The 14594-nt window shown below is 38.3% G+C and overlaps 1 protein-coding gene across 1 annotated transcript in view; it reads right to left on the reverse strand.

The window, feature by feature from the left end:
* Nucleotides 1-14594, reverse strand: part of Hsc70-5 (Heat shock protein 70 cognate 5) — a 42442-nt gene that overhangs the window by 10985 nt on the left and 16863 nt on the right. Inside the window, exons 10-12 of the mRNA XM_089644076.1 lie at nt 11497-11643; nt 7532-7772; nt 3263-3472 (exon numbers count right to left, since the gene is read on the reverse strand). Coding sequence (XP_089500202.1) covers nt 3263-3472; nt 7532-7772; nt 11497-11643 — 598 coding nt within the window. The remainder of the gene's footprint in view (nt 1-3262; nt 3473-7531; nt 7773-11496; nt 11644-14594) is intronic.

Below are 14594 nucleotides of genomic sequence, written 5' to 3' on the forward strand. Positions count from 1 at the left end.
CACACCTACACATGGTCACTAGGTAATTATTGAGGATGGCAGTTCAACAGGTTTCAGAGTTGATATTCAGGTTCTGTGAAAGTACAATTCAAGTTCTGTTATAATCCAAGTACATACTGTCAAACAACGGGCTCTTGGTGAAATAATAACAATAATGAAACATTTGCAGAACTAGAATTTGAACTTTGAAACTTGATGAATTGTTCTAGTTCTGTGAAACGACTTTAATACGCATACAGTATAACCCCTATTTTACGTTTTTTAAGGGACTGAAAAAAAAAAACGTAATTGGAGGGAAAATGTAAAATGGGGGTTTGAAAAAAAATAACATTTAAAGTTTGTTTCTAAAAAAGTAACGTTTTATTAAAAACAACATTCAATTTTATTTATTTTTTATTAAAAAAATCTTGTATATTAGTTTGTTGCATTTTTGTTTTTTTGTTATGTATTTCTCTTTCAAGACTATATAAAGATTTAAAAATGTCATCTTGAATATCAGCACAGCTTGTAAAGTAGGTTTTTAAACCCTCGATGAACCTCATTGCTTCTTCTTTAGTTGGAATATCACCCTCTTCTTCATCAGACAGTTCTTCAGCAGACAAGTCTGCTGGTGTTAAATGACTGTCAACAATGTCATCAACTTCCACCAAGTCTGATGTCATAATATTGGAGTCAATGTTTACATAATCCTCCAGGGGTTGGTCTGAAATTCTTTCCCAGCCTTCTATAACACCACACTGGACATTTTCTTGGGTACTGGGTATGTCCTCCTGCTCATCCTGCTCCTTGTATATCCCAGCTTTCCGGAAACAATTCTTGATAGTAGAGTCGGTTATTTCACTCCATGCTTTAACGGTATAATGCATTGCATCTAAAATGGACATCTTAAATTTGTTGGGGTCCTCACCTCGTTCTAACTGACACAATAACTTCTGTACCAAGTTTCTTCTATAGCAGTGCTTGAATGCCCGAATTATCCCCAAATCCAGGGGTTGCAGTTCACTTGTACAGTTAGGAGGAAAAAATGCCAACTGAATGTTCCTCAAAGTCAAGTTAGTGGGGTGAGCTGGGCACCTATCGAGAAATAACAATATTTTTCGATGATTTACTCCCATCAGAGCGTCTAATGCAGTAAGCTGTTTTTCAAACAAGTTTGATGTCATCCAGGCTTTTTTATTGGCTGCATATTTTGTCGGCAATGTCCTGACATTTTTGAAGCAGCGGGGTTTTGCAGACTTCCCAATCACTAACGGGGGAAGCTTCTGACTCCCATCTGCATTTGTAATCAAGAGAACAGTGAGACGAACCTTGCTTAACTTTCCTCCATGACAGGCTTCACCCTTGAAGCTGAAGGTCTTAGAAGGCAGAACGTTGAAGAACAGCCCAGTCTCATCGGCATTGAAAATATCTCTGGGAGCGTAGTCTGCAATTAATGTAGGTACATCTGTCTGCTTCCAATCTTCAGCAATGTCCATATCAACACTTTGCGATTCTCCGCAAATTGATCTGTAGACCACATTGTGCCTCTTCTTAAAACGATCTATCCATCCATTTGATGCAGTAAATCCTTCAATATTCAGTCGATTCGCGATGCGCAGCGCCTTTTCACGAATTATTGTACCGCCGACAGGAATATTACTGGCCCGCGCACTGATAAACCACTCTTTTAAAATCTCCTCCAATTTTTCGTACTTCGACGCTCTGATATACATACGATTTTTCGCCCCGGGTCCACATTGAATAGCGCTTTTTTCAATAGATTCGCGGTTTTTGATGATTGTGGCCAAAGTAGTAACGGGTATTCCTAAATTTCGGGCCAGCGAAACGCGTGAGCCAGCGTGTTTATTCACTTGTTCGAGAATTTTCCTTTTCTCTTGCACTGACAAAGCTTTCCTTTGGTTAGACATTACGTGTTTGAAAAAATGAGGACGTAAAAATGAATAATATCGAACCGAAAGCAATATTAAATAATAAACCGCGAACTAGTAGCTTGTAAGACTGATGACAGAATAATACAAAACACAAACACATTACACAATACCAAAAGAAAAGATGGCGACCAATGGACCAATCACCTTATTGTGCGCCAAACTCGGGCCAATCACAGCGTCGCTCGCCAACCAATCACCGTACGCCTTTTAAAAACACGGAGTTTTCCCTCCAATCACCTTGTTTTGCGCCAAACTCGGGCCAATCACAGCGTCGCTCTACGACCAATCACCGTACGCCTTTTAAAACCACGAAGTATTCCCTCCAATCACCTTACACAATTCGAATGTCACGACCCAATCATTGTCAAGCGCGCGTAACTCGCATATTTTGAATATTTCCGACGTAAATTGCGGGAAAAAAAAACGTAAATGCGGGTATTAAATGTACTGAAATACATCGGGACTGGAAAAATTACACGCAATTGCCGGGAAAACGTGAATTCCGGGCACGTAAAAACGAGGTTATACTGTATTTTACTTTACAAAGGAATCAATAGTTCATGAGGTGAAGTTTGTCTGCCCACCTAATTAGGGAGACCTTTTGACCTCTCATCGCCTTTCGCCGCAGAAAGGATGGATTCATACATCTGTCACTATTGGACCAGTATACTTGATTCCTGCCACCCCTCATACATTTTTCCTTCCCAGAACTTCCTTCCCTTAAAAGATGACATAGGCCATGGGGAACATTATTTTCAATAACTAACCATCACCCCCTTTTTCCGCAGGGGTAGGCAGAGAGGACGTATCGCCAAACAACTCCTTGCCTCATACATACTTTTCTATTATCCTGACTCGTGACATGGCCAAACTCAAGTATCTGATTCACTTTGTCGTGCCGACATGTCTTCCTTGGTCGTCCCCGACTTCTGCCACATATATTCTCCTTACACTCCTTTCTTCGTTCATTCGCTCTACATGCCCAAACCATCTAAACGTCCCTTTCTTAATCTTACTCACTACGGATCTCCACATGATTATATATAGTTTTATCACACATATATCTCAGGGACCTCACTTCCATAGATCAGGGTAGGTACTAGCACTCCATTGTGGACTGATAGCTTCGCTTCTTTGGACAATTTTTGTTAGCACTAACTGCGTTCAGTCCTCCATTAATGGAGTTACCTACATTTACTTCCAATAGTTATCATGTAAAATTTGTCTCTATAATATAAAAGATGGGTTCTGCCGTAATCCACACTGACGATTGTTGATAAATTTGTTTTTGAAGTAATGTGATCGCTGAGCTTGTATGCCGTGGTACTCACTCTGCTGTTCCTTGCCAGTGCCCTTGTCACGGGCGGAGACGTGCACGATGCCGTTGGCGTCGATGTCAAAGGTGACCTCCACCTGCGGCACGCCGCGCGGCGCGGGCGGGATGCCCACCAGCGAGAAGGCGCCCAGCTGCTTGTTGTCCTGCGCCATCTCGCGCTCCCCCTGGTGCACCTTGATCTCCACCTGCGTCTGACCGTCGGCGGCTAAAAACAAACAAAGGTAATTAGCATCGCACCGTCCACAACGATATCACTAATTTTAATACAGTGTTTAGACAACAAAAAAACTTAAGGTGAGCCATTTTTAAAACATTTTATGATTGTTTTGCAAAATTTTAATATTTAAGAAATTATGTTTTTATTTCTAGCATTTTTCATCGCCTTAAAAAAACAGTTTTTAGTTTTCAGATACATTCAGAAATATTCCATTCATTTGGATATTATTTTTTTTTTTTTTTTTTTTTTTTTTTTTTTTTTATTATGTGCATCTATATAAAAATGTTTACATATTTTTTTTTTACTTTGCCTGTCTCACTAGGAAATCCTGTGCCGAGACAGACTAGTTTACAAATATTTTATAATATTAAAGTATACAGTAGAACCTCGTTAATTCGAAATCCAGCGGACATCAAAAATCAAATTTCGAATTAACGAATTCCCACGTAATTCGAAATTTTATGAACAAAAAAAAAAAAAAAAAAACGCCGAAAATCGATTTTCTCGGCCGCCTCTTCAAATCCGGGTGGTATTTTAGTTGTAAATTCGTATTAATACCAATTATTTCTTTATTTTCGCGGTCGATTACCGTAGCGGCCGGCCCTGTAAATTCAGATATTCGTAAAAATGCTATATATTTACGCGTAAATCGAGATTTTGCTGCCGATTTCGGTCGCGCCCTACCCTTTAAATTGAGATATTCGTAAAAATACGATATATTTCCGCGTAAATCAAGATTTCGCGGTAATTTTCCGTCGCGGCCGGCCCTTTATTTCAAATATCTGAATTTGAATTCGTAAAAAAACGATATATTTCCGCGTAAAACGAGGATTCGCGGCCGTATTCCGTCGCGGCCGGCTCTTCAAATTCAGATATTCGAAATAAATTCATAAAAATGCTATATATTTACGCGTAAATCGAGATTTCGCTGCCGATTTCGGTCGCGGCCTACCCTTTAAATTGAGATATTCGTAAAAATACGATATATTTCCGCGTAAATCGAGATTTCGCGGTAATTTTCTGTCGCGGCCGGCCCTTTATTTCAAATATCTGAATTTAAATTCGTAAAAATACGATATATTTCCGCGTTAAACGAGAATTCGCGGCCGTATTACGTCGCGGCCGGCTCTTCAAATTCAGATATTCGAAATAAATTCGTAAAAATATGATATATCTCCGCGTAAATCGAATTTTGTCGGCAGTTTTTCGTCGCGGCCGGCCTTTTAAGTTCAGATATTTGAAGTAAATTCGTAGAAATATGTCATATTTCGGCATGGATCGAAAATTTTCGGCTGATTTCCGTCGCGCCGTATTTTTTCAACGCGGAAGTAAAGTTAGTAAAAATACGATATATTTACGCGTAATTCGAAATTACGCGGCTGAGTTTCGTCGCGGCCGACCCTTTAAATGCAGATATTTGGCGTAAACTCGTAAAACTACGACATATATCCGCGTAAAATGTATTTTCTCGGCCCTTTAAACTCGGATATTCGAAATAAATTTGAAAAAATACGACATTCCAGTGTAAATCGATTCAGATTTACAAAATAATAATACTAATTAGGACGATGTATAACCACGTAAAAATACATTTTTCGGCGTTTTACCGCCACGGCTGACTTTTAGATTCAGATTTACGAAATATTATGATTTATTTTCGCAAAAATCAAATTATTTCGAATTACACGAACAAATTTTCGTGCGCGGACAAAAATAAATTTCGAATTACGAATTAACGAATTTCGAATTAAAAAAAATTTTGTATGAAAAAATTTTTCAGCGGAAATTTTTTTTGCGAAAATTTCGAATTACGCGTTTTTTCGAATTATCGGGGTTCGAATTAACGGGGTTCTACTGTAGTACATTTTTCAATAAAGCAAAAATATTTTTTGACAAAAATTTTCAGGTTGGTAGGAAGTGGTAACAATAATGAGGATTATATTTGGGTGAGGTGACTAATTATTGCACGACCTTTTTCGATGATCCATTGTTTGATAAGGATTTTGTATTTGTTAACACAATGTTTGCGGGGGGTTTTTTAATCAATCTACGCCGTAAAGCGGGCAATTTTTATCACGTTCGCGCGCAAAATTACGTTTCATGTAAAATAGCTATAACTTCTGAACTATTGATCAAATTTAAATAAAATTTTCTGTATTTTACCTTATTTGAAATCTTTCATTATGATCTGGTCACAAATTTTTATATTTTTGAAGAAACAACTATGATATTTAAGATTAAATTCAGAAATTTTGAAAAAACTCCACTTTTGTCGTATTGTCGATTTAGTCATTTTATGCACATTCAACATAGTGTATATATTTTGTAAAATACACACCACTAAACACTAATATTGTTTGAAAGTATGAAATCGTTGGAAACAATTCCCTTTATGTAAAGGTACATCATAGAATTTACACATGTATCGGGTTTCGCTACGTATTTTGTGTACCGCGCACACACGACATCGCCTTCGTAGATTCTTATTTTTACCAGGGCCTTCAATCTTTTCCAATATATGTTTTCTCATATTCATCGAAAGTCTTCCTGGAGGATAAGATTTTGAAGATTTTTTTCAGATACCAGATGTTGATGGTGTTGGTTCCGGGTCTTGACTATTATCTGACGAAATCTGATCAGCCACCCAGTGCTCAGCGATTTCCTTAAAAAATTGTTTATATTTTATTTTCCTTTCTTTTACGGAGTTGTACACAACAAATGAGTTGAATACTGCAAAATTTATTATGTACATCGCCTAGCCTTTTTGTCTATTTAGTGGTTTTTCGTAAAATAGAATAATACGAAAGATATTGGTCTGCTCGGTCAACGCCTTTCATATATTTATTGTAATCGATTATCATTTCCGTAGTCCATTTTCATAGGGTATTTTTTATGAAAAAATATCCCTTTATTATGTAACAAATAACTAACAAATATGTAACAAATAACTTTTCGAGCACAGCACACAAATACTTTGTACGAAATTTTTAAAGCGGAATGTAGGCAGAAAAGAAAATAGAGAACGTCTTGAACGAAACAATATCGCTTTAACACTAATGTAAAGATTAAAAAAAAACTAATAATTTATCTTACAGTTATTTTATTTCAAGTGCATGTTTTATGACCACAGTCGGCCGGCCTCCCGACCCTAATTCGACGAATTGTCAGGTACCTAGTACACGTGTCACGAGAGCTGACGCATAATTTTTACTTCACAGTAACCAACATCATACGTTACTCGTAATATATTGTTACTCGAAGTGTACAACGCATTTTGGCGTCTCCCGCGCTTTACCAATAGTGTACAAATACAAAAAACGCTTTTAAGCGTCTCCCGCTCTCTACCAACAGTACGCAAAAGACGCCTTTAAGCGTCTCCCGCAAACAATGTGTTAATATTATTCGATTTTCTTATTTTTTCAGGTAGGTTATTGTATATTTTTGACGCAATGTATTTGAAATTTCTTTGACCAAATGTTGTGTTTGTTTTAGGTGTTTGTATAAGTTCTTTGGTTTTGTGCCTCGTGTTTACAATATTTTGGGTATTTTCATAAAATGGATGTGTTTTATTTTTAAACAGATGAGTTAAGATAGTTTTTGTGTAAATTTGTCGAATATCTAATACATGGAATTTGTAGAATATATCTGCAGTACTTGTTTCTAAAGGAACTTTAAGAATAACTTTCATAATTAATTTTTGAGCCTTCGATAATGAATCTATAGCTGATAGTGTTGCACCTCCCCATGCGATTATTCCATACTCGGAGCGATTATTCCATACCATTGCAAAGCGGAAACACTCTAACCTTCTGATAGAATGTGCCAGAGGCCTGCAGGGTTAAGATATTAGAATTATATTCCTGCCACCTCGGAACACGCTATCGAAAAAACATACATTTATGTATTATAAAAATTATTGTCACCTCGTTTGTTTTTCATTTCATATAAAAAATAGCGTATTCTGTGGCAACTTCTAGATTTGAATATAAAGCACTGTTCTCACAAGGAAAGTAATGGAGACCGTATGAGCTGGTTCGTATGATGTACCTGTTGAGAAGACCTGACTCTTCTTGGTGGGAATGGTGGTGTTCCTGGTGATGAGCCTGGTGAAGACGCCGCCGAGGGTCTCGATGCCCAAGGACAGCGGCGTGACGTCCAGCAGCAGCACGTCGGTCACGTCGCCGGCCAGCACGCCACCCTGCACCGCCGCGCCCACCGCCACCGCCTCGTCGGGGTTCACGGCGCGGGATGCCACGCGCCCGAATATGTCCTGCACTGTGGATTGCACCTGGAAGACGATAAGGCGTTATTACACAAGCGGGAATACCAAACGATGAATAACATTTCCTTGTTTTACGCCTACTGCTGAATTAAGGTCCCTTAACAAATTTAAAATTCATTCATTAATTCATTCATGTTTGCGTAGTATTTATAATTTTCATATGGGGCCGTTCAAGTATTACGTAAGCAGATTTATTACAATTATTTACCCCCTCTTCCCCCTTGTCACCAAAAGTAAGCAAAGCTCTTACCCCCCCCTCTCATGCTTACGTAAAAATTGTTTCCTATATGCATTTTTCTGTTAATGTATTCTGTTTTTTTATTGATTCATAAGCGAAAGAGGATCAACGGTAACACAAATATTAACTTGCTTTGATTTGCTTACAACACGTCAAATCGTCAATCGTACTGAAACGAAACAATAGATTGATAGAAGAAATTTTGACAAGTGAGTAGCGCTCGGTAATTCCCCCATTCGCTTCTAAGCGAGAACCTAAACGTATTAATTATTTGTGGGAATCCCCGAATATGTATTCGGTTTTCAAACATAGACAATGTGTGGGTTGCCAATGTGTAAAAAAAAAATAACTACTGATGAGCAGTGCTGACGTAATCACTATCTCGACCCCCCCACCCCCCCCCCATGTCATCAAAAATAAGCAAAGCTAAGACCCCCCTGCCCCCCTATAGTGCTTACATAATACTTGAACGGCCCCTATTCTAAAAAAACAGACTTCAGTGATTTGTCAATGACGAGGGGGTTTTCTACTGGGGCAGGATACGTTCATTAACGTCAATGCTTCTTTCTAGTTTTCAAAGATTTTCCACGGGGTAAAAATATTGCACGCACGCACCGCCATGTTGGCGCCGTAACGACAACTAATGACTAATGTTCCGCTCGTTGTTTACGAGTACCGTTAATTACAACTGAACATTTACCTACGAAACATGGTTTGCCAAAATAATTTGTATAAAAACCCCGTGCTTTAAATGAATAATGCGGTTAAATGATACATAGAAAAACCATCGATGCAAACTATTTTGCAAGTTTTGTATGAAATTAATTCAGGAATTATCGATCGAGATTTCATTGTACAATAGAAATCCCGTTTGGAACCCACATTACAACCAAAATTCATGTGCAAGTTATTGAAGGAATACAAAATAAAAATTTAAAATGGATATTCCAGCAATTTTATTGAACTACAACAATCTTTCAAATGATATGAAAATACTTAAATTGTCAGAAGGAAGAATTTTCACTTGATTGGTATTTCTATATAAAATCCTACTTGATTGGTATTTCTATATAAAATCCTACTTGATTGGTATTTCTATATAAAATCTTACTTGATTGGTATTTCTATATAAAATCCTAAATGATGCTTTGATAGTTCAGAATTGCTTGCATTGATAAACTTTCGGATTTCACTACGTAATACTAGAAATCTGGGTTTATTTCAATGCAGGAATTCTGGTACTAACTACCATATGTATTCCTCATTGCCCAGAATACTTACTGTGGGAAATAATTATATGTACCGAGTCAGCGGACATCTTTAATTTATCACTAAACATATACAAAAGATTGTTACTGAGGCAGTTTAGTTATGTATATGTAATAAGTAAGAACTGTATTACAGTAGAACTCCGTTAATTCGAACCCCGATAATTCATAAAAACCCATCATTTAAAATTTTCGCCAAAAAATATACCCCAGAAATTATTTTCATACAATTTTTTTTTTTATTTGAAATTTTTAATTCCTAATTCGAAATTTATTTTTGTCCGGGCACGAAAATTTGTTCACGTAATTCGAAAAAAAAACATAAAATTTTGTAAATCAGAATCTGGAGAAGAGTTGTGGCGGTGAAGGACCGAGAAAATTCGTTTTATGCGGAAATATGTCGTTTTTTACGAATTTAGACCAAATTTATTCATTTAAAGGATCGGTCGCGACGGAAATCATCGGCGTACTATCGATTTACACATATATTAGATGTAAATATATTGTATTTTAATGAAATAATGAATACTTTGAATAACTGAATTTAAAGAGCCGCCCGCGACGGAAATCCGCCTCAAAACTTCAATTTACGCAGAAATATATGATATTTTAATGTTTAAAGGATCGGAGATTTTCATTTTATATGGAAATATATTGTATTTTTATGAATTTATTTAGAATATCTAAATTTGAATGGCCAGCCGAGACGAAGATCGGCTGCGAAATTTCAATTTACTCGGATATACATCATATTTTTACGAATTTACTTTGAATAAATGGGTTTAAAAGCCCAACTACGAAAGAAATCGGCAGCGAATTATCGATTTACGCGGAAATATATCGTATTTTTAAGAATTTACGTCGAATATTCAAATTCAAAGTGTCCGAGGTTAACGACCGCGAAAATTATGCGGAAATGTGTGGTATTTTTACGAATTTACTTTGAATAACAGCTGCGACAATTCAGTTTACACGGGAATAGCCGAATTTGAAGGGGCGGCCCAGGAACCCGACTTTTGGCCGATGCTTTGAATTACGTGGGAATTTGTTTATTCGAAATTAGATTTTTTATATCCCGTGGATTTGTAATTAACGAGGTTCTACTGCATTGACTATTCAAATGTAAAAGGCCCTAAAAAAGGGAGTTAATAATGTAATAAATAAATAGTGGCACACTAAAATATTTTTATTCACCTCGCAAAGAAATAAAGAAAGAATTTCAAAGCCATAGATAATTTCTCTCGTTTCGTCATATTTATTTTATCTTTGAATTTTTATATTTGTAAAAGTGAAAGATTTTTCCGGTTTTCAAAGCCACACTGTATTTATTTCAAGGAAAGACTAAGGGGGTATTTCACTATGTCGGGCTAAATATCTGACTAGCTATCCGTTGGCTGGCTTTAAAGATCAGAATAACTTCGTTATTCAACGGCGACCGTTTCACCATTGTTTCCGAGCTTCCGGATAGATAACACTCGAAATAGTCTGGCAACATCGCAAAATGTTTGCAGTTACTCCATCTACTGCCACGGCTGTCATGCGTCACAGTCCGCACACCGCAAAGTGTGCATTTGTTTGGTTATGTTATGTTGATTATCAGGTCATTTAAGATAGATTCGTGTCGAATTAATACATTGTTTCTTATTTTGAACACAATCAAATAATTCAGGATGGATCATACAAGCATTCAAATTCATTCAACAAAATTCGACTCACTTCTCCGCTGTCAAACTCTGAATGTTTTGACGCCATCTTTGATTCGAGGAATAGCGCCTAACGTGAAGTTCGAGCACTGATTAGTCAAATCTAACTTTAACCCGAGCGTTAGCGTTATTCAGATATAGTGAAAACGAAAAAATGACTAATCCGCGGATTAGTGCTTAGTCAGAACATAATCAGAGATAGTGAAATACCCCCTAACTATTGACTTTTTGCTTGTGTTCATGGTATGTCTTGGCTAAATGAAATATCAAAAAATATTAAGCGTTGCAACTTGGAATGATATAGAAATACCGACAATCGATATCAACAAATATTGTTCAGATACCCGCGATACCAAATATTTGGTAATATCAGTACGAGTGTCCCGGGCGCTCTGAATATCGAATATATCGTAACACTAATATATGCAGATCCGGTATCGATATATCTGATATCTGGAGAAGTGTTACGACAATGTTAGACCCAGGCCGACTGATAAACCTTACGTAGATAAAGTAAGTACCTTGGGCATCCTGGTCATGCCTCCGACCAGCAGAACCTCTCCGATGTCGGTCCTCTGCACCTCGGCGTCCTGCATGGCCTTCTGGCACGGCCCCACCGTCCGCTTGATCAGATCTCCCACCAACTGCTCTAGCTTTGTGCGTGTCATCTGAAACAAACAATATATTTATTTAATCAATGAATATGAAGATAATACTAAGCACAGAACTGGGAATTGAAACCTATTGTGCACAACTTTGTAAGTAATAAAAAATAAAAAGTTGTTCAAAATTAGTTGAGGATAATATTTGATTCGAGATTTTGAAGATCAAAAGTATTATGTATAGTGATTTACGTTTGGGATGTTATCTACTAGTATTAGGGTGCTACCTCCTTTTTTAGCCAACGTTTCGGACAGTATTACAGTGTCAGACGTGTAATATAATGTGTGATTACGCATCTGCACTGATGATAGACACTGTAATGGTGTCCAAAACGTTGGCTAGGAGAAGGTAGCGCAACAAGGCAGACAGCATTACAGAGTCAGATATGTAATCTACTTCATCAGGGCAGATGTATAAGATAATGTGTGATTACACATCTGCACTGATGATTGACACTGTAATGCTGTCCATAACGCTGGCTAAAGAAGGAGGTAGCGCAACACGGCATACAGCATTACAGTGTCAGATGTGTATTCTAATGTGTGATTACACATCTGCACTGATGATAGACACTGTAATGCTGTCCATAACGCTGGCTAAAGAAGGAGGTAGCGCAACACGGCATACAGCATTACAGTGTCAGATGTGTATTCTAATGTGTGATTACACATCTGCACTGATGATAGACACTGTAATGCTGTCCATAACGCTGGCTAAAGAAGGAGGTAGCGCAACACGGCATACAGCATTACAGTGTCAGATGTGTATTCTAATGTGTGATTACACATCTGCACTGATGATAGACACTGTAATGCTGTCCATAACGCTGGCTAAAGAAGGAGGTAGCGCAACACGGCATACAGCATTACAGTGTCAGATGTGTATTCTAATGTGTGATTACACATCTGCACTGATGATAGACACTGTAATGCTGTCCATAACGCTGGCTAAAGAAGGAGGTAGCGCAACACGGCATACAGCATTACAGTGTCAGATGTGTATTCTAATGTGTGATTACACATCTGCACTGATGATAGACACTGTAATGCTGTCCATAACGCTGGCTAAAGAAGGAGGTAGCGCAACACGGCATACAGCATTACAGTGTCAGATGTGTATTCTAATGTGTGATTACACATCTGCACTGATGATAGACACTGTAATGCTGTCCATAACGCTGGCTAAAGAAGGAGGTAGCGCAACACGGCATACAGCATTACAGTGTCAGATGTGTATTCTAATGTGTGATTACACATCTGCACTGATGATAGACACTGTAATGCTGTCCATAACGCTGGCTAAAGAAGGAGGTAGCGCAACACGGCATACAGCATTACAGTGTCAGATGTGTATTCTAATGTGTGATTACACATCTGCACTGATGATAGACACTGTAATGCTGTCCATAACGCTGGCTAAAGAAGGAGGTAGCGCAACACGGCATACAGCATTACAGTGTCAGATGTGTATTCTAATGTGTGATTACACATCTGCACTGATGATAGACACTGTAATGCTGTCCATAACGCTGGCTAAAGAAGGAGGTAGCGCAACACGGCATACAGCATTACAGTGTCAGATGTGTATTCTAATGTGTGATTACACATCTGCACTGATGATTGACACTGTAATGCTGTCCATAACGCTGGCTAAAGAAGGAGGTAGCGCAACACGGCATACAGCATTACAGTGTCAGATGTGTATTCTAATGTGTGATTACACATCTGCACTGATGATAGACACTGTAATGCTGTCCATAACGCTGGCTAAAGAAGGAGGTAGCGCAACACGGCATACAGCATTACAGTGTCAGATGTGTATTCTAATGTGTGATTACACATCTGCACTGATGATTGACACTGTAATGCTGTCCATAACGCTGGCTAAAGAAGGAGGTAGCGCAACACGGCATACAGCATTACAGTGTCAGATGTGTATTCTAATGTGTGATTACACATCTGCACTGATGATAGACACTGTAATGCTGTCCATAACGCTGGCTAAAGAAGGAGGTAGCGCAACACGGCATACAGCATTACAGTGTCAGATGTGTATTCTAATGTGTGATTACACATCTGCACTGATGATAGACACTGTAATGCTGTCCATAACGCTGGCTAAAGAAGGAGGTAGCGCAACACGGCATACAGCATTACAGTGTCAGATGTGTATTCTAATGTGTGATTACACATCTGCACTGATGATAGACACTGTAATGCTGTCCATAACGCTGGCTAAAGAAGGAGGTAGCGCAACACGGCATACAGCATTACAGTGTCAGATGTGTATTCTAATGTGTGATTACACATCTGCACTGATGATAGACACTGTAATGCTGTCCATAACGCTGGCTAAAGAAGGAGGTAGCGCAACACGGCATACAGCATTACAGTGTCAGATGTGTATTCTAATGTGTGATTACACATCTGCACTGATGATAGACACTGTAATGCTGTCCATAACGCTGGCTAAAGAAGGAGGTAGCGCAACACGGCATACAGCATTACAGTGTCAGATGTGTATTCTAATGTGTGATTACACATCTGCACTGATGATAGACACTGTAATGCTGTCCATAACGCTGGCTAAAGAAGGAGGTAGCGCAACACGGCATACAGCATTACAGTGTCAGATGTGTATTCTAATGTGTGATTACACATCTGCACTGATGATAGACACTGTAATGCTGTCCATAACGCTGGCTAAAGAAGGAGGTAGCGCAACACGGCATACAGCATTACAGTGTCAGATGTGTATTCTAATGTGTGATTACACATCTGCACTGATGATAGACACTGTAATTCTGTCCATAACGCTGGCTAAAGAAGGAGGTAGCGCAACACGGCATACAGCATTACAGTGTCAGATGTGTATTCTAATGTGTGATTACACATCTGCACTGATGATTGACACTGTAATGCTGTCCATAACGCTGGCTAAAGAAGGAGGTAGCGCA

Source organism: Hesperophylax consimilis, chromosome 20 (assembly GCF_061612785.1).
Source record: "Hesperophylax consimilis isolate HC1 chromosome 20, BYU_Hcon_1.0, whole genome shotgun sequence".
NCBI classification, from domain to species: domain Eukaryota; kingdom Metazoa; phylum Arthropoda; class Insecta; order Trichoptera; family Limnephilidae; genus Hesperophylax; species Hesperophylax consimilis.